At 44.4% G+C, this 27364-nt stretch overlaps 1 protein-coding gene across 1 annotated transcript in view; it reads right to left on the minus strand.

The window, feature by feature from the left end:
• The window catches only part of TXNRD1 (thioredoxin reductase 1), a 154387-nt gene that overhangs the window by 95054 nt on the left and 31969 nt on the right, over window positions 1–27364 (minus strand). The window contains exon 2 of the mRNA XM_077472116.1: window positions 9336–9520. Coding sequence (XP_077328242.1) covers window positions 9336–9520 — 185 coding nt within the window. The remainder of the gene's footprint in view (window positions 1–9335; window positions 9521–27364) is intronic.

Raw genomic sequence — 27364 nt, forward strand, 5'->3', positions numbered from 1 at the left:
ACCATATGGGCCAATCTGGGTTTGGACCCTAAGGCATACTCTGGCCCAGGGCCGTCTTTAATGTTGATTGGACCCTGGGCAAAAATTTTCTTGGGGCCCCCCCCCCCCCATGCAATTTCACTCTCCACCTGCTCTGAGACATACAATAAATAGTAGCTAGACTTAAAATCAGTTTACTGTATCAGATCAGGCAGCACTTGCAATTGGTTGCCAGAGGTTACCGCATATCATTGCTGCTTACCGACTGGTTGCTTAAGGTTACAGCACACATTACGGCTCGCTGATTAGTTGCTAGAGGTTACAGCAAATGGTTTCTGCTTGTTGATTGGTTGCTAAAGATTACTGTACAGTATTACTGCTCATTGATTGGTTGCTAGAGGTTACAGCACATCATCTCTTCACTGCAGGGGGGCATGATATACATACAAATACCTCCTTTATTTACATATCAATGCCACTGGCTGCCGCTATTTACATATGAATGCTGGTTATTTACATAGTAAACATGAGAAACACAGAGTTCGCAGGTGAGTCATCTGTACACAACAATAAGGCAGAGGTGGGCAGCATTAGTACCAGCACTTCACACTGAGATATCAGGACACAGCACAGGACTAAAACTTCAAAGGACAAGGGAATTTAAACTGGGATAGTTGGCAAGTATGAGGCAGCTGCTTTGGGCCCCACAACAATGACAGGGCCCAGGGCAGCTGCCCCTTTTGCCCTGCCTTAAAGACGGCCCTGCTTTGGCCATTCATTCCGAAATAGGTGCGACTTCCGCAGCCTCGTGCCAAGGGGTCCCTGTTCATATCATTAAGACATTAGGCAGGTGGAGGTCAGCTTGTTTTTCTAGGTATATCCAAGGTCCTTTTTTGGAGATATCTTAAGCTTTTGTCAATTTGGCTAATTGAGTATTATTTAGTATGTAAATACATTTTTGGTTAAGCTTTCATCCTACTGTCATTGTTTGCCCCCTTTTAGGCATACTGACCATGTGACCCCGGCACACCTCAGGTCAAATGTTCTCTGTTGTCTTTTGTTCTTTCCTACGCTATCCACAGGTTGACTCCGGGTAAAAGTGTAAGGCTGACCGCAGGTCAGCCTGTTTTTGTAAGCAAAGTCAGGCCGCATAAAGCCTGCCCCCCTCTGCCTCCTTCCCCCTGTGGTCGTAGGCTCTCGTATCCCACCCACCCATTCCCCTTTTACTTTTCATTTCATTTCATTCCATTCTAGGGTATGCCTCCTTTTAGGCATACTGACCACACCTCAGGTCAAATGTTCTCTGTTGTCTTTTGTTCTTTCCTACACTATCCACGGGTTGACTCCGGGTACAACTGCAACTATATAGACATTTCTCTGAGAAGCACGGGTAAAGAAAAATGATGGGAGGGAACAAACACAGAAAATACATCACATGGAACCAGAAGGCATACACATGAACCATGAGTTGTAGATTGAATTACTTCAGGAAGAGATCAACATCCCATCTGACGGTTTATGCCTGCAGGGATACGTGTCCCCAGAGAAAAAAATCCACATAACTTCCTGTTTAAGAAGTTTCTGTGCATGTCACCTTCACGTACTGACAGTCTAATTCTTTGTACTGCAGAAAAAGAAAGGGAATTCATATTGCCAAAATGCTCTAATTTAAAATGCTTTGATAGACATCTTTTTCTCAAGAAAGGCAGAGGATTGGCAGTGCCCAACCCTTGACTATATTATATTGCAGCCCAAATGCAGCATCTGATTGGGTCCATGGCCCATGATCCAGAGGGCTCCTCAGTAAGATTGATGCTGATCGGCTCTGGAGCGGAAACCATTCCAATGGGCCTGGAGGCACAGAGGTTTCATAAATCTAACAAATAGATGCCCACCCTTACTCTAATCCAAAAAATATGGAACAAGGGCAGACAGATACAGGAGGTGCTAGGCTTCACTGAATATAGCCCGATATGGGGGAACCTTTCTTATGTTGAACTGGGGAAGTTGCGGCAGGGACCCAAGTATCGATACTTCGGTGTAACAATGCTGTCACAAATATTTAAAGAAGGCAAGCTGCTCTCCTTCTCTGAATTGCAAAACAGATTTATTTACCATTTACCATGTATTACTCCTATCTCCAGCTCAGGCACGCAGTGGGCATGCAAGGAGAGGCTACCCATTGGACTATGTCTACTACTCCCATCTTTCTTTTACAAATATTTTATTGAAAATTAAGCATAACATAGCAATTCAGACATGTGACTGAGACATCAGACAGAAAAATGAGGGAAAAAGAAACGAATGTCTCGATGAGGGGAGGATACATAAGTGTTATAATGTTCCACAAGATAATAAAGGTAGCAAAAGAAGAGGAAAAAAAATAAAATAAAAACAAAGGCCCAGTATAAACAGATAATCATATTGTAAATTCAATTGCGTCTCAAAAAGGCCATATATAGTGCAGCCTAGCTCAGGTAACATCAAAAATATTGATATAAAGACACATAAGTGCCGGGCTGTGCTGCTAAACAGACATATAGAAGGAGCGATGGAAAAAAATAAAGATAAAAAGAAAATGGAATTTTCCTCTCTAAGGTGAGCCATCTCGTCTTCAAAATATCTCATATCAGTATAATCTTCAACCACATGTCGACTCCTCTAAATGGGAGTCACCGAAAAGGACAAATAGAAAAAAAAGATGAATAGATAGAATACAGACCGTGGGTAAGAGTGCCCACAAAGAGGGAGTAAAGAAAAAGGTAAAAAGCAAAGAAAAAGGGGGGAAAAGAAGAAGAAAAGAGAAGGGGAAGAGGTCCTCCGGGGCCGCGCCCACGCGCCCTTAGATTGAAAGAAGTTGGTCATTAAATCTAGAGGGCCGGATATAAGTTATCCATGGTTGCCACACTCTGAGGAATTTGGCATGGGTGTCAGAGGTAAATGATGTCAGTTTTTTGTTAATCATTATATCGTTCATGTGGTTTTTAACAGCTTCAAAGCTAAGTGTTGGAGTTTTCCACACTCTTGCGATGGTAATCTTAGTGGCGCTAAAAAGATGCTGGGCTAGCTGCCTCTCCGGGCGAAAAAGTTCTGGGATAGGCTTACATAAAAGGGCTACGAAGGGGTCCCTTCTAAAATTAGAGTGAAGCATATTACGCAGTAGGGTATAAACCCTAATCCATAATCTACAGGCCTTAGGGCAGGACCACCAAATATGGGCCATGGTGCCTGCACTTGCACAGCCCCGAAAGCAATTGGGTGAGTAGGAGGGGATAAAGCGAGCTATCCTGGATGGCGTATAATACCACCTGTAAAAAACGTTATATGCATTCTCGAGGATGGACACATTCCTGGAACTTTTCATAAGGGACAATGTCATGGTCTGCCAGTCCTCTACATCCAACCTCCTGCCCAGGTCCGTTTCCCATTGAAGATGATACTTCCTAACGGGGGGTTTCTTAAAAGTAGTAATAAAGGAGTAAATCAAAGATATTAGTCCGGAGGAATGAGGTTGGGACCTACAGACACGTTCAAAGGGGGTCAATACGTACGGGGTAGGAAGAGCTTTGAGAAGCTGTTGAATAAAATGCTTGAGTTGAAGGTAACTGTAATGCTCTCTAAGGGGGATATCATGGGAAGATCTCAGGGAGCCAAATGTTAGCACTCTCATTGGGGTGAGCAGAGAATGGACATCCGTAAAACCATTATCCACCCACCAGGAGAATTGCCTAGGATTTTCACAGCTAGGAGGGAACAAAGGGCAATGAACAAGACGTAATAATGGCAGATGGGGGGACAGTAATCCCGCCGAGTATTTGACAGAATCCCATACCCGGAGGGAATGAGTCATACAGGGCCCGAACCCACTCGGGCGATCCTTTGGGGGCAACCATGGTATTGAGGAGATAGGAATAGGATGAGAATCAACAAGGTCCATGGTAGCCCATAAAGGCATTTGATAAGTGTCGTGAAGGTGGGCCAGGGGAGCCACGGTCGCCGCAGCATAATAGGCTTGAAGGTTAGGGACCGAGAAGCCTCCTTTAATTCGACGAGCGTACATTATTTGCTTATGAATTCGGGGCCTAGAGGAGCTCCAGATAAATTTTAGCAATCTCTTTTGATGAAGTCGGAGGATATGGGAAGCCACCGGTACCGGTAACACTCGAAAAAAGTACAATAATTTTGGGAGATAAGTCATGCGTACCGCGACTATTCTGCCGAACCAGGAGAGCGGAAGGTTAGTCCAAGAAGATAACGAGTCAGTAAGTTTCCTAAATAGAGGGGGAAAATTTGCCTGGTACAAGCCCTCATAGGTAGGAGTAAGACATATCCCTAAATAGGGCAGCGAGGGGAGCCACTGAAAAGAGAAATTCATTTTCAAGGAGGCCAATTCTGATAGAGGGAGATTTACCGACATAGCTTTTGATTTAGTGGGATTGACTCGTAGACCAGAGAAAGATGCAAAGGAGTCCAATAGGGAGAATAGGTTGGGTAAGGAGACTCTAGGAGACATCAGTGTCAATAGGATATCATCTGCAAATAATGACATTTTGTGCTCAGAGCCAGCAATCAGAATGCCTTTTATGTCTGGATGTGAGCAAATCGCCTCGGCCAGCGGCTCCAAGGCCAAGATAAACAATAGGGGGGAGAGCGGACAGCCCTGCCGAGTACCCCTCTGTATGGGAAAAACAGGAGATTCAAATCCATAATATTTTATTTTAGCTTGGGGGGCATCATATAGGGCCTCCAACCACCGCATAAACGGGGCACCAAATCCATAATGGCGGAGCACTGACATAAGGTAAGGCCAGGACAGAGTGTCAAAGGCCTTATTCACATCCAGAGATAAAAGCATAGTCTCCATTTAAAAGCATAGTCTCCAACTACTCCCATCTTTCACCTTTTTCACACAAGCACTGAAACCAAAGGGATCATTTCAAGTTGCTACCAAATTTTACTGACGCACCATTTAAGGGAACACCCCACTAAGGCACCATTCCTATAGGAAAAAGACATACCGCTGACAGTAGACCAATGGAAGGAAGCTCTGCAATCAATCACCACATGTTCTCTTAACGTGGGCCAAAAAGTTTCCCAATTATACATAGTGGTCCAGGTGCATTACACCCCGCTCAGAGTACATAAGATGCCAGACCCCCTATGTGACAGGTGTAGGTAACACCAGGGAGATCTAATTCACCTTCTATGGAGATGCCCAAAGCTCCCCCGGTACTGAAAGGTGGTGCTTGGGGCGCTTAATGAAGTGTTCCAGACAGCCATCCCCTTAGACCCAATTCATTTTATCCTGGGAACTTTAGAGGTGGTTATCTCAGAGGAAGGGGTGAGAATAGCATCCTCTAGAGCACTGTTCCATGCCGTAAACTAATTTTTCTGGGATGGAAATTGATCTCACCACCCACAGTAGCCTCATGGATAACACATATGGGGAACAAATTGATAATGGAAAGATATATTTACCAACATATGGGAAGCCCAGGTAGATTTGAAAGAATCTGGTCACCCTGGCTAGACAACCCTGGACTTAGTCCCGGGGAATTGGTGATGTCTAGAATCTTACAGGGCAATTTGGGAGGAGCCCAATAATAAGCTTGAAATGCTTAACTCCAGTTAAAATGTATGAATACATGTACCTCAATATATGGTAGACCTGATGGTCATGAAGACAGGATACATGTAAATGGCACTGAGATGAAAACAAAATGTAAATGTAACTTTATGTGAATACATTACATTAGAAATTGGTTAAACTTGTTCAATAAACATCTTTTGATTGAAAAAAAAAGACATCTTTTTCTCATTGCTATAAGCTACCCCATTAAAGTATTCACTAATCTATATGCGTAAGGCCCTTGAAGTGCATGTCACATAAAGTAATTGACAGAGACCCCATTCAACCATGTATACCATATATTTTGTACTGCAATTAATAAATAATAAATTAATTAATAAAACTCTCCCCCACTCTGATGCTTCTTTTCATTTAGTCCATAATAATAAGTATTTATAGCCAAGTAAACTATAGCCACTGTAATCCAACCCAAATCGCATATTACTTACTGTTTAAAGAAACTTTTAAAAACTTGTTTCCAGGGGTTAGGCAGCGCCATCTTAAGTATTGTTTTCTGAGTCCACAGTCCTATTGTGTATTTCCGCCCTTACATTGAGCACTTCCTGTACTGTTATCCAAGCCTCCTTCTAAATCCAACGTTTCTATGGCAACCCTGCTTCCCTGTTCATAGCTGACTTGTTTTATTTCATAGTATTTACTTGTGCCTATTGTCTAAAGCTTCAACTGATAAGACTGCAGTAATGGCCAAGTTTGCACTGCATGTGATATCACATGGTCACATGGTGTGTAGGAGGAAGCTCTGAATGATTCTGCAGCCTCCTGGGATATCAGTGGTGTGCTGTAGGAAGTCTGGATAACAGATAGACAAGCACATAGAGAGTGTGCTGTAAATCAGGGGAGATCTGGGCATGCTCAGTGTTGTCATTCTAAAGAACAAAAAGGATTACAACAATACTAAATGAGTAAGGAGATATCTACAAGCAGTGTTCATTAGGGTTTTTTTATGCTGATTTACATGGGACAAAGTTGTGGGGGAGAGTTTACAACCACTTTAATTGCAAATACTTTGCCATTGTGGCATGAGGTGATTGATTTGTGATTTCTGTTGTGTTTATCACAATATTGGCAGGTATTTAACCCACAACTATACCAGCCACTGGTGCTGAGCCAGGTATTAGTGGTGGGGGATGATTGATACAATTCCCCAAAATACAGGTATGGTGTCAAGAGAAGTTGCAACCATTGGAGAGTACTTCAATAAGGTCCTTATCTGAAAAGAGAACAGGAAGATTTTTTTAAATTTTTTTTATTGATTTGGTCCCATTCTCTGGATAAAGTGGTAACAAAAGTAATGGAGAGATTTATTTTTATTGCAATTGCATTGCATTGTTTCTGTCCCTATTTGTGGCAATGGCATTGCCTATGTTTATGTGCCACTCTTGATAGTCTTGGTTTTTCAAGTGTGAAGAAATGTTAAGACATTCTGATTGGAAGCTGTCAGGAGTGGAACAGTTGCACCTAGCCCTGATACGTTCTATTCCAGTTGGCAAATTTATTGTATGGGAAGGATGGCAACTGGAGGCCAGGAGTAAGGAATTATAAGTACCAGTATATATAACCAGTTCTGTCTCAACAAATTAAAAAAAATGGTAATCTTAGATATGAATTATAGGAGGAGTAAGGAATTGCCTGCAATGAATTTGTGAAAGGTCCTGGTATCTATATTGCCTGTGCTCTGGTCTCCTTTGAGAGTAATATCAAGAAAATCAAGTCTATCTTTGCTGCTTTTTTAAAACAATTCAAGATTAAGGCTGTTGTCATTTAGATATAAAACAAAGGAGAGCAGAGTATGATTCCAAATAAGGATTAGATCATCTGTATTCCTCCCATATCAATGTATATGGGAGGCATAGATGTCCTGTTGATAAAAAAGGAAGTATTTCTCCCACCAGCCCATATAGAGATTGGCTAATGACTGGGAAAATTTGGCTCCCATGCAAGCCCCACAGTAATGTACATAAAAAACTTCATGGAAAATGAAATAATTATGTTGCAATAAAAATGTAACTGACAAAATGATTAATTCTTTCAACGGGGAATTATATGTACCGTGTTTGAACAAATTAAATTTCAATGCATCCAGTGCCAGGGAATGCGGGATGCAGGAGTACAAGGACTTTACGTCCAAAGTGAGACAAGAAAAATGATTTTGCCAGTAAATGTAATTTACACATTTTAAAATTGAAGCTGTGTCTTTTATGTAACCTGGCAGTCTCATCACTAAGGATTGTAAGCATTGGTCCACCCACTCACCTATTTTCTGTAAAAGAGAACCTATACCTGCTACCATTGGATGACCTTTTATGGGGGTATCCTTCTTGTGAATTTTGGGTAGGTGGTGGAACACTGGGACAACTGGGTGATCCACTAGTACGTGCACTGCCATGTTTTCGGTTAGGACCCCCATTTCTAATCCTGAATCCAAAAGATGTGTCATTTTATTTTTGAAAATCTGAGCGGAGTCAGACCTGAACATGCGATAGATAAGGGAATCATTAAGTTGGCGCAAAGCTTCAGCCTTGCAGTCCCTATCATTGAGTACAATTACAGCACCACCCTTACCTGCCTCCCGTATCACAATGTCTTTGCAAGTTTTGAGGTCAATAAGGGCTTGTCTCTCCACACACTAAGGTTATGGAAAGGCTGTGCTGGGGCAGTGTTCATTTTTTCTTTAAGGGACAAAAGCTCTTTCTTCACTAGATTTCGAATACCTGTGACATCCCTTCAGAGCTCCTTGACCCCTGCACACATTCACAGGAGTGATGCCATTGTGGTTGCGGCCAATCAGACGGCCAGAGGATGCAAAACCCGGAAGGAAAACCAGGTGAAGATGGAAGCTCTGTCAGTGGCAATAGCGACACTGGAGGGCTTTGTTCTAAGGTAAATATTTCATAATGTGCTTGTATGCGATGCATACTAGCACATTATGCTATTGCCTAGCAGGGTTTAAAAAGCAAAAGTGCGGTTTACTACAGCTTTCATTAAATATTAAATGTATTTTTAGATGCAGCAGGACCTAGTCAGTTGTGCTGAAGTGTTCATATAATAATAAGGAACATGCTGAGAGATGAGTTTATCAGTCTTCTGCTTTTGCTTTCATTATCCACATGCTGGCGGAGGAAAGAGACCTGTGTTACTTAAGTGTAGCAGAGAAAAATGAAGACTTCTGCCTGCAAGACACGGTTGTGATGTATAGCAGAACTGTAAATCTGATGACAGGATGGACAGAAACGTTGGCAGGTACACCTGCTTCCTTATATATATTAAACTGGTTGTAAAAGCTAAATATTTTTTACCTTTATGCATTTTCTCGCTCCTCATTGGCTGAGACAGTGTGTGTGAATGGACATGCAGAACCCGTGGCTCGGCTCAGGTGCCCACATTGCAAGCTGTTGGCTCTGAGGGCACTCGGCGGGAGGGAGGGGCCCGAGAGACCAGAGAAGAGAAGGATTGGGGCTGCTCTGTGCAAAATCGCCAATAAAACGTACTCAGTCCGTTTGGGTTTAAAATGCTCTGGAAAATTTTAAGCATTATCGCAAGGTCAGGGTTTACGAATCAAACCATTTTAGACTATGAAATACCCAAGGGAGCTTCTGTAATATATTTTTTTCATTTTAGTAAGAAAACTACTAATTGATTAAACATACAGCAAACAATTAAATGTGCATGCATGAAATGGTGACCCTTTGGAAAGTATATATGGTACCTTGGAGCAGTTTTCACAAGTTGTCTTGCTGAAGATAACAACATCACTATTGCTGATGTATTCCTGGATTTGAATTCTTAATTGAGTCTTTCGCTTTTTCTGCTCTTGCGTGTTTCGGCCTTTCCCATTCATACTGACTGGTCTGTTTTCAGGTGTCTTCACATATTGATCCCCTGCAGCTACAGCTGGTAAATTCAAAGAACTATTATTGAAAAAGACTATGGTTTTCATATTTTGTACAAATACATTTTTTAAGATAAATAGTAAAAGACAAACAAGTATAACCTAATTTTCTTAGTACTTTGATAACATTGATACTGGTCAGTGAGATTATAAACTTTGTTAAAAATATTTATTAACTTGTTTCCTAAAGGTTAAACTGTATTATACATTCAGTGTTTTTAATACACATGTAAATGTTATCAATTTAATATAAATTATATTAGTTTCATAATTTATTGTAAAAACAATTGGATAATGCGACGCACTCTGGATATAACAATGTCATTTAAAATGGTATAGGTAAAGGAATAGAAAGTATAACATATAAAACAGTCCTTATTTGGAGATTAGTCCATGTGAGGATAAGAAATAAACAAATAACTGTCCATGGAGGGCTGCCAGTTCAGGAGTTTAGAAGGCAGAAATAACTCTGTAATGTAGAAAGGACAAAAAGATCAGCGCCCTCTAAGTTCAGTATGCAAGTATTTTAATGTAAATTAAAGGTATATTAAAATACAGCCACAAAGGTGTAATGGGAATTGGCATGTAACATGGTGTCATCCGCTCCGACTGCCGGGTGAAGAGGAGGTCCAATGCTGTTATTATGGACGTGTGTCTGCGGTCCTGTCCTTCCTCCGGCCACACTGTTGTTGTACAGGGCTTCCGGATGGCAGGGACAGCATTCAGCGGCGTGCGCAGGTGATCGTCACTTCTGTCACTTCCGGGTCGGGTCAGCGGGTGGTGCTTCGTGTTCGGGACATGCATGTCCCTTCATCAGGCTTCAGTCTGACCAGGCCCGGAAATGACCGAAGTGACGGCGGTCTGGCCTTTATGGAAGAGTGGCAAGAAGAAAGCCATTGTTGAAAGAAAGCCATAAGTAGTCCCTTTTGCAGTTTGCAAAACTGCAAAAGGGACTACTGTGGACAGATTCTCCCACCTGAGCTGTGGATCTCTGCAGCTCCTCTAGAGTTACCATGGGCCTCTTGGCTGCTTCTCTGATTAATGCTCTTTTTGCCCGGCCCATCATTTTAGGTGGATGATCATGTCTTGGTAGGTTGCAGTTGTGCCATACTCTTTCCATTTTCAGATGATGGATTGAAAAGTGCTCCGTGAGATGTTTAAAGCTTGGGATATTTTTTTTATAACCCAATCCTGCTTTAAACTTCTCCACAACTTTATCCCTGACATGTCTGGTGTGTTACTTGGCCTTCATGATGCTGTTTGTTCACTAAGGTTCTCTAACAAACCTCTGAGGGCTTCACAGAACATCTGTATTTATACTGAGATTAAATTACACATACAGGTGAACTCTATCGGCAGAAGGGCTTGTACAGGCAAACTAATGTACCTGCACATTGCCCTTTAAGAGGTGGCCTGCTGGAGCATGCCCGCGGCAAGCTCCGTGAGTCGGGTCACGGGTCCCAAGGACTCAATCACCACGGGGATACCCGTGATCGTCTCACGGAGAGGAAGAATGGGGAGATGCTAATGTAAACAAGCATTTCCCCATTCTGCCTAATGACACTGACACTGATCACAGCTCCCTGTAATCAAGAGCGGTGATCAGTGTCGTGTCACACACAGCCCCTCCCCCCCCCCCACAATTAGAATCACTACTTAGGACACACTTTATGAAAGAAAATGTGAAAATATTCCCCGTGGGATTTTAAGGCAGCAAATTGAGAGACTTTAAATGAATTTTTTCTAAATACTTTATTGCTTATAAAACACTAAATGACTCCTGTCACAGTGGATAAGCATGATAAGATTAAAATATGAGCTTTGGTGTGACAATAAAGATCCGTAAGCTTTTTTACAATATTGCTAGATTTACAATCCTAGGTAAAATGTATCTTTACTTCTACCCATATAACAAGTAAATAATTAATGTAAAATACAGTATCATTAAACAAGCACCTATACAGGCATCTCCACATATTTACCCTTTCTATAGTGATCTATGTACAGGCCGAAAACTCTCGTAGCAACATCTAATTCCGCTGGAGGCAAACCCGAACTGTCCACACCCTGCTATTCATGTCCACATAATCCTCCGGGGAGGGAAGGGGGAGAAAGATAGTTCAATACATGAACCGGGAGCCCTTTGGGACCTACAAGCGGTCACAAAACTTTTGAGGCTTCCACCATCCAAAAAGAGGAACGGAGAGTTGCACCTGAGAATAATTACGTTTATAAAATAATTCTTTATGTATTTGTAAATATAAGTAATATATTAACTATTAATCTAGTATCTCGGGGGAGTGAGGGAGGAGAATATATATATGTATCCTGTAAATTTAATTACAATACAATTAAATTTACAGGATACATATATATATTCTCCTCCCTCACTAGCAGGCTGTGGACAGTTCGGGTTTGCCTCCAGCGGAATTAGATGTTGCTACGAGAGCTTTCAGCCTGTACATACATCACTATGGAAAGGGTAAATATGTGGAGATGCCTGTATAGGTGCTTGTTTAATGATACTGTATTTTACATTAATTATTTACTTGTTATATTGGTAGAAATAAAGAACCCCCTGAAGAAGACTGTGACCAGTTCCAATTTGAAATGCATTGGGGTATTTCCCTACACTAAGTGGTTTTGTTATAACATGTAAAGAAATAATTTGGGAACCCATAAGGAGAGATCTTTTGTTGAAACGGAGATACATTTTACCTAGGATTGTAAATCTAGCAATATTGTAAAAAAGCTTACGGATCTTTATTGTCACACCAAAGCTCATATTTTAATCTTATCATGCTTATCCACTGTGACAGGAGTCATTTAGTGTTTTATAAGCAATAAAATATTTTGAAAAAATTCATTTGATGTCTCTCAATTTGCTGCCTTAAAACCCCACGGGGAATATTTTCACATTTTCTTTCGTATAGATTTCTGGGATGTGCAGCCTTTCTTGAAACCCAGTAAAAATGTTCAAAAATTTTTTCTTAGGACACACTCAACCCCTACAGCGCCACCTAGTGATTAACCCCTTCGCTGCCAGTCACTCTCCCTGTTCTGCCTAGTGACAGTGTCACTGATCTATGCTCCCTGTGATCGGTCAGTGATGTGTCACACGTAGCCAGCCCCCCCACAGTTAGAAACACTCCCCAGGACACGCTTAACCCCTGCACTGCCCCCTAGTGGTTAACTCCTTTACTGCCAGTGTCATTTACACAGGAATCAGTGCATTTGTATAGCACTGATTGCTGTATAAATGACAATGGTCCCAAAAATGTGTCAAAAATGTCTGATGTGTCCGCCATAATGTCGTAGTCATGATAAAAATCGCTGATCGCCGCCATTACTAGTAAAAAAAAAATATTAATAACAATGGCATAAAACTATCCCCTATTTTGTAAACGCTATAACTTTCGCGCAAACCAATCAATACACGCTTATTGCGATTTTTTTAAAATCAAAAATATGTAGAAGAATACGTATCAGCCTAAACTGAGGAAAAAAATGTTTTTATATATTTTTGGGGGATATTTATTATAGCAAAATGTAAAAAATAGTGAGTTTTTTCAAAATTGTCGCTATTTTTTGGTTTATAGCGCAAAAAATAAAAACCACAGGGGTGATCAAATACCACCAAAAGAAAGCTCTATTTGTGCAAAAGGTTTGTGGGAGGTCAGGGAGGGAGTAAATTCTTCTGTGGCTGAAGTGATTAAAGTGAATGGGACTGTTGGGGAATCAACAGCGGGTCAGAGGAGGAGACAGATGACAGTTGCTCTTTAAAAATTATGATTTAAAACAAGTTGATTTAAATCAAGCCTTTTTACTAGTGATTTAAATCATAATTTAAATTGACACCCTGCTGGTGACAGCATTGACCCAGAACCCAAAACCACAAAAAGAGTAAATATATAAACTAAGTCTTCCCTGCTGTATCCAAAATGTAAAAAAAAAAAAGTTTTAGCTAGAGATACATTATAATAACAATATTAACGTTTACGCACATGACATATACACACATATCTATATATTTTACTTTTCTCTGAAGGGCATTTTGGAATCTTTTTAATCAGAAACAATCAATCAATCAATAATGACAGCACTATGTTACAAAGTCTATCTTGGGTAATTGCTTGGGGTTTTTCTTTTATCAGTCTAACGACTTCATTGACTTTAGAGGCATAAATGGAAATTTTCAGCATGTTGCAAGCATTGAATGGAAAACGTAGACGAGCTGTACAATGAAATCTGAAATAAAAGCTGAAAGAACAAATCAATCTTCAAAAATAGTTTTCCTGGTGCCTCCATGGCAGCATACCTGTGACAAGCTCCGCCTTGGCTCCTCCCTCAGGACTAGTGAATATTATAAAAGAAAAGGTTAGTACAGCCCCCGCATTCTCCTTTTTTTCCTCATACCTCATGGCAGTGAATCCTGGTCGGCGTCCTTACCTTCTGCATTCGGCAGCGTCCGTCCGGGTTCAAGCCTCTCCCGGACGCAGTTCCTTCTCTTGGGCAGCTAAATGCGCTTATAAGGTTGGAAGTCCCTTCTGTAGGATCTTTTGGGACAAGCAGTTTGTCTCTTAAGTAAGAACTTTACCTGCAGTATGGGTGTTCAGGCTCCAGTCTATGGCAGCAGAGGTAGCAGCTTTGCTCTGTCCCTGAGGTTTGTTTTTTCCCTCCAGTCTCATCTGTCCTTCCTCTCTCCTGCGCTCTGTTTCCGCGGTCCCCATAGTCCTAGCTGGCCCCCCTTTCCTTTCCCATGTGTGTTTGTCACTCCCAGACTCACTAGGGGCCGCGCGCGGCGAGTCTGTGTCATTTTATAATAGTCTAGCGTTCCCGCCGTCGTCTGCGCATGCGCCGGCGGGTCGTATGTTTCGACGGTCAGTTTTGACGTTCGGCGCGTGCGCGGTAGCGTCGGAAGCTTCGGCGGCCATCTTTTTTGAGGGCGAATGGTTCTTTTTGCCCTCAGAGTGTCAGAGGAGGAGCTTTAGCACGACATCACTTCCCCTCCTCCTATTTATTTCCCCAGCAGCACAAGTGAAATGCCTGTGGTCAACAAGAGAATTACACTCTAGAGTTCCAGGCTATTCCCACCCCTGTTAAGGTAAGGCATGTTTTAATGCATTTGTTTTTGTACATGTGATCATCCGAATACATTGGTATAGCTCTGATGGAATGTCTCTTTTCACTTAAAAAGAATTAATTTATTAATATATTAAATTATTTAAATCGGAGCCTCCAAAAAAAAAAAAAAAAAAAATATATATATAAAAAATGGATTTAAAAAAAAAAAAAAAAAAAAAACACAAAACACAACACACAGTAACGGGGGGTGGGAATCGTCACTTTTGTAGGCAAATTCCCTTCTTTTCCGTGAATCAGCGCACGACTGGTTGACGCCTTTTTTCCTCTGCTTCTTTCCTAGCCGTTACCTCTGCTAAGCCGCCTAAACATGAGCCTTTCGCCGCCCGCTCAAGATCCTACTCTACTCCCAAGGTAAGGACCTACGCCCAGGTAAGTTTAAAAAAAAAAAAAAAAAAAAAGAGTGCACTAAGGACGATACTTTTGTATTTCAGTCCTGTACGCCAGAAGACGTCTAAGAAGACCTCAAGGCGATATGGAGATGACGATGATGATTCCTGTCACAGCAGAGACAGGTCACCCAGACATGGGCATTACAGAAGCGGCAGGAAAGCTTCAGCTAAGAGGCGCCGTCATTCGCGCTCCCCGAGACCTAGACCTACCAGATGTCAGGCCTGCGGAGGCTCCCCACTTCCGGACAAACTAATTTGTCGAGACTGCCTTAGAGACTATGCAGCAGACAGAGAGTCTGAGAGCCTACAGGTGGCAGATCTCCTTAAAAAGGCAGTAAAAGACTCCCTTACGGAATTGGTCGCTACAAGGCCGACACAACAACCGGCATCTCCTCCTCAGGAGCTGATGGCTGAGGCCTCCATTCCTGGTCCATCCACCAGTGGAAGTGGTCGTCTGTTCCCTCCCTCCTCCTCTAAGCATCAGGACGAAATGGCCATTTCAGAGGATTCCTCAGATGACACAGATGCCTCTGGCTTTGCCTTTGCCATGGTCCAGCCCTATGTGCAGGCCGTTAAACAAGCAATCGGTTGGGAGGATTCCAACGTGGAGGTCAGGAAGTCCAAATCATACTTCCCCTTCCTTAAGCGCCAGATCTCCTTCTTCCCTCTTATGGAGGAAATCAGGGAGGTGATCGAGGAAGAATGGGGGAGGACAGACAAAAGACTTTCCACCAATCGATTGGGAAAATTATACCCTCTCTCCGAGGCAGATTCCAAAATGCTGGAGGGCCCTCCGGTGGTAGATGCCGCAGTGGTAAGGCTGGCCAAGAACGTCACTTTACCCCTAGATGATTCAACCTCCTTCAAGGACCCTCTGGATAGAAGGATGGACCTTGACCTTAAGAAGGCCTATCAGATGGCAGGATATGCCTGTAAACCTGCAATAGCTCTGACATCAGTGTCCAACGCACTACGCGTCTGGACAGATAATATAGAGTCGGCAATCCAACAGGATATCCCTAAAGAAGAGATAATAAGGGCATTGGATGAGCTGAAGCTCTCAGCCGACTTCATTGGAGAAGCCGCCATCGATTCCATTCGTTGCTCCGCAAGGGCAATGCTTCACACAGTAATGGCCAAAAGGGCACTGTGGCTAAAACCATGGGCAGCGGACGTTGCCTCGAAGCAAAATTGGTGCAAGATACCTTTTGACGGTAAAGCCTTGTTCGGGGAAAAACTCGACAAAGCCATCTCTCGGGTCACCGGCGGAAAGTCAGGCCTACTTCCTCAAGACAGGCGATCTAGACGTTTCAGATCCTCTGCACCAAGGTTCCAATATTCCAAAAATAGGGACTACCGACAATCAAGACAAGGGAAAGGCTTCAGGCACAACTGGAAGAGCACACAGTCTACGTTTCTCAAGTCCAGGAGGCAGAGGCCGGTACCTACCCCACAGGAGCCATCAAAATCTTTTTGACGCCAGGCCAGCCCAAGTGATCCCTGTGGGGGCCAGGTTGAAACAGTTCTCAAAGATTTGGGAACAAAAATGCAGGGATCCCTGGGTAGTTGCAACAGTCAAACACGGTCATTCCTGGTCCTTCCTAAACCAACCCCCCAAGGACTATTTTTCCCCGACAAGGGTGTCAAGATCTCCTCAAAAGGCGGAAGCTCTGAAGCGATTTCTTCTTTCCCTACAGGAACAACGGGCAGTAGTTCCAGTGCCTCCATCCGAGAGATTTTCAGGTTTCTATTCCACCCTGTTTCTAGTCCCCAAAAGAAACGGAGGGTGGAGACCTGTGATAGACCTAAAGAGGCTAAATCGCTACATTTTTCTGGAAAAGTTCAAGATGGAGTCTCTTCAGACGATCATTCGCGTAGTCCAACCAGGGGATTGGATGTTGTCAATAGACCTGCAAGACGCCTACTTACACATACCTATACTCCCTACGTTCCAGAAATACCTGAGATTTGCGGTGGGGCAAGTACATCTCCAATTTCGGAGCCTTCCGTTTGGCCTCTGCACGTCACCCAGAGTCTTTACAAAAACCCTGATTGCCATCATAGCACCTCTGAGAGAATTGGGGCTCCGGGTGTATCACTATCTGGACGACCTTCTACTCCTGGCGAAGAACCCAACCCAGTTATTAGAACACAGGGATATCCTGTTAACAACACTAGTGGATTTCGGTTGGAAGATAAACTACGAGAAAAGTCTTCTCTCTCCGACCCAAGAGATGGTCTATCTGGGAGCCCTGTTCAATACAATGAAAGGATCAGTGTCTCTCCCTCCTCAGAAGGTATCTTCCATTATCCAACAGATGAAGAAGGTGAGCTTGAGATCCTACCTGACAGCCTCAAATTGTTTGAGCCTGATAGGTCGGATGTCATCATGCATCCCTATGGTCCCCTGGGCCCACTGGCATTTGAGACATTTTCAGCTGGAGTTCTTAAGAATGTGGAACAAACGATATCTATCCCAACCCATACACCTGACAACCCGGATGCTCAGGAGTCTACATTGGTGGATGAAGAGACAGTCGCTTCTGAAGTCTTGCCCGCTAGGGCATGTCGACTGGATCATAATTACTACCGATGCCAGCGCAGCTGGTTGGGGAGCACATTCCAACAAGACCTCAGTACAAGGGAGATGGTCCTTCAATGCAGCAGGCGTGGTGTCCAATGTCCTGGAGCTCAGAGCGGCCTATCTTGCACTGCTAGCCCTGGAGTTCGAGATTTCGGGCAAACCAGTTCTCCTCAGGATGGACAACAGGGCCGCTGTATCTTATGTGCACCGTCAAGGGGGAACGCGCAGCAGATCCCTCCTGAACGAGGTGGAGCCCATATTCCTCTGGGCCGAAAGGAATCTGAAGGACCTGAGGGCAGTCTATCTGCCCGGCCATCTCAACTCAAGGGCAGACAGCCTTTCCCGCAGGTTCGCAGACACCAACGAGTGGTCCTTACACCCGGAAATCTTCAACTGCATAATGATCCAGTGGGGGCCCCTCGAGCTAGATCTCTTTGCGACAGCATCCAACACCAAACTTCCAAGGTTTATCTCGAGATTTCCGCACCCCCAGGCGGAGGCAACAGATGCCCTATCAGCCCCGTGGGCATGCGATCGGGCCTACGCTTTTCCCCCACGGCCCCTCATACCGAGGTTCCTGTCAAGACTCGTGAGGGAGACATCGACGGTGATAGCGGTTCTGCCATACTGGCCAAGAAGGCCTTGGTTCCCTACGGCAATGGATCTGAGCACCAGTCCTCCAGTCAAAGTTCCAATAGTACCCCTCCTCCTGTCGCAAGGATGTCACACCCACCCAGATCCCCGCAGGCTGGACCTTCACATCTGGCAACTGAAAGGGAAAGGTTCCAATCCCTAGGGTGCTCCGACAAGGTGATCGCAACCCTGCTCAAGGCAAGAAAACCATCCACAAACAACATATATGATAAAGTATGGAACAACTTCAAGACCTTCATGCTTGATAGAAACTGTGATCCAGGTTCCCCTTCGTCATCTCAAATTCTTGAGTTCCTGCAGGCAGGCCTGGACCTGGGTCTTGCATTGAGTACTTTGAAGGTACAGGTATCAGCGATCTCAGCAGCAACCAGTAGAAGATGGGCGGAGGATCCATTGTTAATCCAATTTTTTAAGGCCGTCAGGAAGATCAGACCACCGTCTAAACAATCTTTTCCCACTTGGGACCTTACGGTCATCCTGGAGTCCTTAGCCAATCCATCCTTTGCCCCTTCGGACTCAATATCACTCTGGAACCTAACTTTAAAATTAGCCTTTCTGATAGCCATAACCTCCGGCAGACGGGTGTCAGAGCTCCAAGCTTTGGGAGCAGATCAGGATCACATTATATTTTACCCAGATAGAGTGGAACTCAGAACAGTACGAGGGTTCATTCCCAAGGTCGCTTCATCCTTGAGCATGTCAGAACCCTGGGCACTCCCAACATTTTCTGAACAGGACTCTGTTGCTCTTCATGAATTAGACATCGCCTCCACTCTGAAATGCTATCTCCAAGCCACAGCTCCATTCCGGGCTTCCATCAGACTGTTCATAATTCCCTGGGGAAAACGTAAAGGAAAGGAGGCATCAGCCAGAACAATCGCTTCATGGATCGTCAAACTCATCCACAAGGTGTACAGGACAAAGGGACTAGAGACCCCTTCGGCGGTCAGGGCGCACTCCACAAGAGCGGTCTCTGCCTCTTGGGCGGCAAGAGCGAATGTGTCGATCGAAACTATTTGTCGGGCAGCGACCTGGTCGTCCCAACACACATTCCTGAAACATTACAGGGTGGACCCAGGAGCTCTCTCCTCAGTGGAGTTTGGCAGACAGGCAATCACTTCGGCCTTCGCCTCTTCTAAATAATAAATTCTTTAAATAAACCTCTAAGCATTATCCCACCCGTCTCAGCTAGTTATTTGTCACAGGTATGCTGCCATGGAGGCACCAGGAAAACAGAAAATTGTACTATACTTACCGTAATTTTCTTTTCCTGGTGCCTATCCATGGCAGCATACATTCCCACCCTCGGTATTCTATATTAACGAGAATGCGGGGGCTGTACTAACCTTTTCTTTTATAATATTCACTAGTCCTGAGGGAGGAGCCAAGGCGGAGCTTGTCACAGGTATGCTGCCATGGATAGGCACCAGGAAAAGAAAATTACGGTAAGTATAGTACAATTTTCTGTTTTCTATGTTCCCTGTTCACACCATACATGCAAGAACAGAAAAATTCAGTTCAATAGACATGGCATGGACAAACCCTTAAAGAGACCCTGCCACTAAAGCTTTAATTTCAACAAAAATCTTCTCATAAGTTCATGGAAAAAATCCTGAAACTGTTGCCGTTCTCCACCATCTTTCATGTGCTGTCAGCAGTCCTAGCAGACTCAGAACTGTTACTCAGCTAACGCCATCCTTTTTTTTCCACAAATAGAGCTTTCTTTTGGTGGTATTTGATCAACCCTGCGTTTTTTATTTTTTGCGCTATAAACAAAAATAGAGCGTCAATTTTGAAAAAAAACGCATTCTTTTTTTACTTTCTATTATAATAAATATCCCCCAAAAATATATAAAAAAAAAAAATTTTCCCTCAGTTTAGGCCGATACGTATTCTTATACATATTTTTGGTTAAAAAAAATTGCAATAAGTGATTATTGATTGGTTTGCGCAAAAGTTATAGCGTTTACAAAATAGGGGATAGTTTTATGGCATTTTTATTAATTTTTTTTACTAGTAATGGCGGCGATCAGCGATTTTTATTGTGACTGCGACATTATGGCGGACACATCGGCCATTTTTGACAAATTTTTGGGACCATTGTCATTTATACAGCAATCAGTGCTATACAAATGCACTGATTCCTGTGTAAATGACACTGGCAGTGAAGGGGTTAACCAGGGGGTGGCAGTGTAGGGGTTAAGTGTTCCTAGGGGCGTGTTACTAACTGTGGGGGGCTGGGCTTTGTGTTAGTGAACACTGATCTCTGCTCCAATCACATGGAGCAGAGATCAGTGTCACTTGTTGTTAGGCAGAACAGGGAGATGCTGTTTACAACGGCATCTCCCTGTTCAGCCTCCCATGAGACGATCGTGGGTAACCCCACGGCGATTGAGTCAGCGGGACCCGCGATCGGACTCACGGGGGTCCCGACTGGCATGCAAGCGCACCTCCGGCGGCGTGCACGCGATGGCAGGGCGGCATATAGAAATGGACGTATCTGTACGCCAATATTCCTGCCTGTGCCATTCTGTCGATTTACATCAGCGTGCGCCGGTCAACAAATGATTAAAGCCTGGCTTGCTGACATCCCTTCTGGCTCCTTATCCTGCTTGCTGTTGCTCTACTTGGATCCCTGACTTCTGGCCTGGCTGATTGCCCGATCTGGTTAATGAACTCTGGCCTGGATGACTACTCTATCCGGTTACTGGACTCTGGCTATGCTTTGACTACACTTTTTCTATTTACAGTGCCTTGTGAAAGTATTCGGCCCCCTTGAACTTTTCAACCTTTTGCCACATTTCAGGCTTCAAACATAAAGATATAAAATTTTAATTTTTTGTGAAGAATCACCAACAAGTGGGACACAATTGTGAAGTGGAACAAAATCTATTGGATTTTTGAAACTTTTTTAATAAAAAAATGAAAAGTGGGGCGTGCAACATTATTCGACCCCCTTGCGTTAATACTTTGTAGAGCCACCTTTTGCTGCGATTACAGCTGCAAGTCGCTTGGGGTATGTCTCTATCAGTTTTGCACATTGAGAGACTGAAATTCTTGCCCATTCTTCCTTGCAAAACAGCTCGAACTCAGTGAGGTTGGGTGGAGAGCGTTTGTGAACAGCAGTTTTCAGCTCTTTCCACAGATTCTCGATTGGATTCAGGTCGTTTATTTGTGAACCATTCCTTTGTAGATTTTGCTGTATGTTTGGGATCATTGTCTTGTTGGAAGATAAATCTCCGTCCCAATTTCAGGTCTTTTGCAGACTCCAACAGGTTTTCATCCAGAATGGTCCTGTATTTGGCTGCATCCATCTTCCCCTCAATTTTAACCATCTTCCCTGTCCCTGCTGAAGAAAAGCAGGCCCAACCATGATGCTGCCACCACCATGTTTGACAGTGGGGATGGTGTGTTGAGGGTGATGAGCTGTGTTGCTTTTATGCCAAACATATCATTTTGCATTGTGGGCAAAAAGTTCGATTTTGGTTTCATCTGACCAGAGCACCTTCTTCCACATGTTTGGTGTGTCTCCCAGGTGGCTTGTGGCAAACTTTAGACGAGACTTTTTATGGATATCTTTGAGAAATGGCTTTCTTCTTGCCACTCTTCCATAAAGGCCAGATTTGTGCAGTGTACGACTGATTCTTGTCCTATGGACAGACTCTCCCACCTCAGCTGTAGTTCTCTGCAGTTCATCCAGAGTGATCATGGGCCTCTTGGCTGCATCTCTGATCAGTCTTCTCCTTGTCTGAGCTGAAAGTTTAGAGGGACAGCCAGGTCTTGGTAGATTTGCAGTGGTCTGATACTCCTTACATTTCAAAATGATCGCTTGCACAGTGCTCCTTGGGATGTTTAAAGCTTGGGAAATCTTTTTGTATCCAAATCCGGCTTTAAACTTCTCCACAACAGTATTACGCACCTGCCTGGTGTGTTCCTTGGTCTTCATGATGCTCTCTGCGCTTTCAACAGAACCCTGAGACTATCACAGAGCAGGTGCATTTATACAAAGACTTTATTACACACAAGTGGATTCTATTTATCACCATCAGTCATTTAGGACAACATTGGATCATTCAGAGATCCTCACTGAACTTCTGGAGTGAGTTTGCTGCACTGAAATTAAAGGGACCGAATAATTTTGCATGCACCACTTTTCAGTTTTTTATTTGCTAAAAAAGTTTAAAATATCCAATAGATTTCGTTCCACTTCACAATTGTGTCCCACTTGTTGGTGATTCTTCACAAAAAATTCAAATGTTATATCTTTATGTTTGAAGCCTGAAATGTGGCAAAAGGTTAAAAAGTTCAAGGGGGCCGAATACTTTCGCAAGGCACTGTACCTTTTGATTTTTATTTAATAAACAAGTGCGATTTAATTGTACTTCTGGCTTGGTCTGCTTCATGGTTTCTGACAGTAGGTGAAGGCCATGAATTCAGAAGATACAGTCAATCCACTTGTTAGTAATATTTTTTCAACATTGGATGAGCAAGATCACCGCATGGGTCAGTTTGCCATGGCGTTACAAACGCTCCTGAGTCGCACGGCTCACCTGGAATCCCCACGGTGGCTGCTCCGGTACAACCTGAGTCGCAGGCCGTCCCTGCTGCTGTGCCAGTCTCTGTGCAGGCACCCGCCTTGAGTATTACCTCTATAAAAGGTATGTCTGGTTCCGCTCCACTTCCCCAGCGATTTGGGGGTGATCCAGTTCAAAGCAGAGGGTTTCTCAATCAGGTTGAGATATACTTCGAGATGCTGCCCCAGGTGTTTCCCACGGACAGAAGCAAAGTAGGTTTCGCAATATCTTTTCTTTCTGAGAGAGCCTTGGCCTGGGCTAACCCTCTATGGGAGACACAAAAACCTGTTGTCTTGAGTTATCCTCAGTTTGTGGCCTCCTTTAAAAGGGAATTTGACGTTCCTGCACGCTCCTCTTCTGCTGCCAAGTGCCTCATGTCAATCAAAAAGAGAACTGTTGCCGACTACGCCATTGAATTCCGTACTCTGGCAGCAGAGGTTGCTTGGAACAATGAGGCCCTTGTGGCTGCTTTTTCTCATGGTCTCTCGGATTCCATCAAGGATGAGATAGCAGCCCGAGATATAGCAACTGAGCTGGAGAGCTTGATCTCGTTTGCCATCCTCATTGACTCCAGACTCAAAGAAAGACTTTCTCTTAAGGAGCACTTGCAGAAGCCTCCTGTATGTTTGCCTCCAAGCTTTGTAGTCCCACCCATGCCTCCCTCACCTCCCATGCCTCCTGGTACCAAGTCGGTCAGTAAAGATGAACCCATGCATCTGGGCTTCACGCGTCTCTCTGCGGATGAGAGAGCCCTTAGGAGGAGGGAGAGATTATGCCTTTATTGTGGCCAGGCAGGTCACTTTTTGAAGTCTTGTCCTACCCGTCCAGGGAACGCCCGAACCTTGAGGTCCTGTCATGGACAGACCTTAGGTGGTGTTGTTTCATCCCCAGTTATCCAGAAGGATAACCCCAAGGTTTCGGTCACCCTTTCTTGGGCTGAGTCGTCCATCGAGATACAGGCTCTAATCGACTCTGGGGCTGCATGCCTGTTCATTGATGCTGCATTTGTTTCGCAGCACTCGATTCTGCTGCAGCTGCGTGACACTCCACTTGCCATTGTCGCTCTTGACGGGAGACCTTTACAGCCTGCCCATGTGACTCATGAGACGGTTCCATTGTCCATGGCCGTAGGGGCTCTTCACCATGAGATAATCCAATTCCAAGTTATTTCCTCACCCAGGTTTCCGCTGGTTATTGCTTATCCTTGGTTACACAGGCACAACCCCTCTTTTGATTGGCTCCATGCTGAGGTTCTCTCCTGGTCACCACAATGCAGTGAGACATGATTCCTGAAGGTATCCAAGGTCCTGTGCACCTCTTCACTCCCCTCCCTGCCAGAGGAGTACCGCGATTCTAGCGATATCTTTGATAAAGGTCAAGCCGGTAGTTTGCCTCCACACCGGTCTTATGATTGCGCAATTGACCTTCAGCCTGGTGCCATACCTCCTCGTGGCCGGGTTTACTCTTTGTCGGTCTTGGAGGATAAGGCCATGGTGGAGTATGTTGCTGACGCACTTTCTCAAGGTTTCATCCCCAAATCCTCGTCTCCTGCTGACGCTGGTTTCTTCTTTGTGAAGAAGAGCGGTGAACTGAGACCTTGTATAGATTATAGGGGTCTCAATCGTGTCACGATTAAGAATGCTTACCCGATTCCACTGATTACAGGGTTATTTGACCGACTCACGGGAGCAACGGTTTTCACGAAACTTGACTTGAGAGGGGCATAAAATCTTGTGCGCATTAAGGAGGGCGACGAGTGGAAAACTGCGTTTAATACCAGAACAGGCCATTATGAATACCTGGTAATGCCTTTTGGCCTTTGTAACGCCCCAGCTGTTTTCAAGGAATTTATTAACGATGTCCTCCGAGATTTGTTACAGTTATGTGTGGTGGTTTATCTCGATGATATCCTCATGTTTTCCAAGTCCCTGGAGTGCCACCACACAGATGTCTGTCATGTGCTTCAGAAACTAGGAGAGAACAATCTCTATTGTACACTGGAGAAGTGCGAGTTCCATCGTGAACAGGTTACATTCCTGGGCAATGTCATTTCCACTGCTGGTTTTTCGAAGGACCCAGAGAAACTTTTGGCAGTTCTACAGTGGCCTCAACCCGTGGGTTTACGTCCTCTGCAGCGTTTCCTGTGTTTTGCCAACTATCGGAAGTTTATTCGTAACTCCTCGTCTGTGGTCAAGCCCCTAACTGATATGACCAGAAAGGACAGTAACCCACAGAGTTGGTCTCCGTAGTCCATTAAGGCCTTTGAGACTCTCAAGGCTGCCTTTGTTTCTGCTCCTGTGTTGGCACATCCTTATCCTGCGTTGCCTTTTATCCTAGAAGTTGATGCTTCTGAGACTGGAGTTGGCGCCCTTCTGTCTCAACGTCCTAATTCTGAGAGCGCAATGCATCCTTGTGGCTACTTTTCCAAGAAATTGTCACCTGCTGAGTGCAATTATGAGATTGGTGACAGAGAGCTGTTGGCGATCATTTTAGACATAAGACAAGTAGGGGCGCAAAACACCTAAAATAATAACCAAACGGGGAAAAAAATCCTCCTTCAAGACAATACATATACAGATTAAAACGTCCAATTATATGTTTATGGCGTCTAATCCCATAAAAATTAGTTGGTTCCGGGGGCGTGGCTTGGCGCGCGGAGGAAATGGCTGCATAGACACAGAGCTCCCGGAGACTCACGGCCCGTCAGCACTTTCCCTGGCCGATTTCGCAGCGCAAGATGAGCAAACAAGGGCGACATAACGCTGGGACCAGATCACGGCAACAATCTGCTTCGTCCCAGACCCGCAGCATCCAGGACATCTTCCTAACTCAAGTCCGTTCGGGCCGCAACACGCCGCACAAGATGGCGCTGCCACGAGGCAAGGAGGAGGAGATGAGTGATGGCTCTAAAGGTACGGCGGACGACCTGGTAAGCGGTATGAGCAACCCCGATCAGCCTCTCATGCTGGGTGGCATGACGTCCATAGCCTCAGACATTAAAAACACACTGTTCACAGCGATCACAGATCTTAAAGCTGATCTCCTTTCCCTGACTGAAAAAATGTCTACGCTGGAGAGAGCAGAGTACAGGAGAGACCAGGCTGTGCATAGGCTAGAAGCTACAATGGCCTCGCATGCTGCGCACCTGATTACCATTAACAGACATTTAGAGGACCTTGATAATAGGGGCAAGCGCTGCAACATCAGGGTGAGAGGGGTCCCGGAGACAGTGGCCCCCGATCAAATACCATCCGCACTACGCTCCATATTTAATAACTTACTGGAGAACCCGGCCGATACCCCCATTGACTTTGTGCGGGCGCATAGAGCTCTACGGGCGAGACCTGCGGAAGCTGCTCCACCTAGAGACATTATATGCTGTCTCCAGAGCTTCCCTCTGAAAGAGGAGATTCTTAATCAAGCTAGGAAGAACGCTCGGATCCAGTTCAATGACAGTGAACTTGCGCTCTATCAAGACCTGTCACCCATCACTTTGCAGAACAGGAGGGCTCTTCGTCCCTTACTAGAAGTACTACGGGAGAGGGGCATTGTCTATAAATGGCGCTTCCCTTTTGCACTTCAGGCCTCTGTTAATGGGAGACAATTTATGCTTAAATTGCCGGAGGAGCTTCCTGACTTCTGTGCTGCACTTAATATCCCGTGCGTAAACCTTCCCGACTGGTATGCGGAGTTCAAAACCCCTCCACCTGCTGTCAGCCCGGAGGACTCACCCCACACATCACCTGCGAAACCTCCAACGAAGAAAAGCAGAGGCAGCAGGCTGAGCTCCGGAGCTGGAGAGCGTCTTAACTTAGCTGCGCGGCAATCCAGAAGCCAGGACCGCACTTGAGTGAATAACGGACCACGGTCCACGTTAGTTTATTCCATCTGTTCTTACGCATTTACCTCTGACAGGGTCTAACTTGCAGGTGTACTTTTTCTTTCACCTCTGAATATAAACTCACCCTGAATACTTTTTTCTAGTTGCGGAACTTCTGCACTCGTATTGTTTGTGACCTATCTCCGCCAGTAAGATACACGTCTCGTGTTGAGGATGGTTGCCCGAGTCAGAGTCATCTGTTAAACTGTTGCCTAGTTGACATTCTCTGGCCAGGGGATGTACATTTGCACCGTTCTACACTAAATATGGGCCTGTGAGTCTCCCCTCTGGTGACTCTGGGTGGTTTGTTTTTCTTATTTGTTCTTGTCCTCTTTTTTGTTTTTCTCTTTAGTGTTTATTTCGTTGATACTATTATATTTAATAATTTTTTTTTTTACTTTTTTTTGTCATATCCTGTGCACCCATCCCTTCGGGGGTGTTCCTCCCACGTCCCCACAAGCGGGCCAGGGTGGTGCTGCCGGGTTTTTCCTGGGAGCACTTTTCCCTGCCTTCCCATTAGCTTGCAGTACAGTGTTCTGCAGGCAGAAGCCGCTACCTCTAGATACACCCTGAGAGCAGGGTGTTCTCCCCTATCCACCTTGCCACTACCCATACCCTTT

Source organism: Lithobates pipiens, unplaced genomic scaffold (assembly GCF_037356315.1).
Source record: "Lithobates pipiens isolate NorthernLeopardFrog02 unplaced genomic scaffold, aLitPip1_a1.2 Scaffold_8, whole genome shotgun sequence".
In the NCBI taxonomy this organism is placed as follows: domain Eukaryota; kingdom Metazoa; phylum Chordata; class Amphibia; order Anura; family Ranidae; genus Lithobates; species Lithobates pipiens.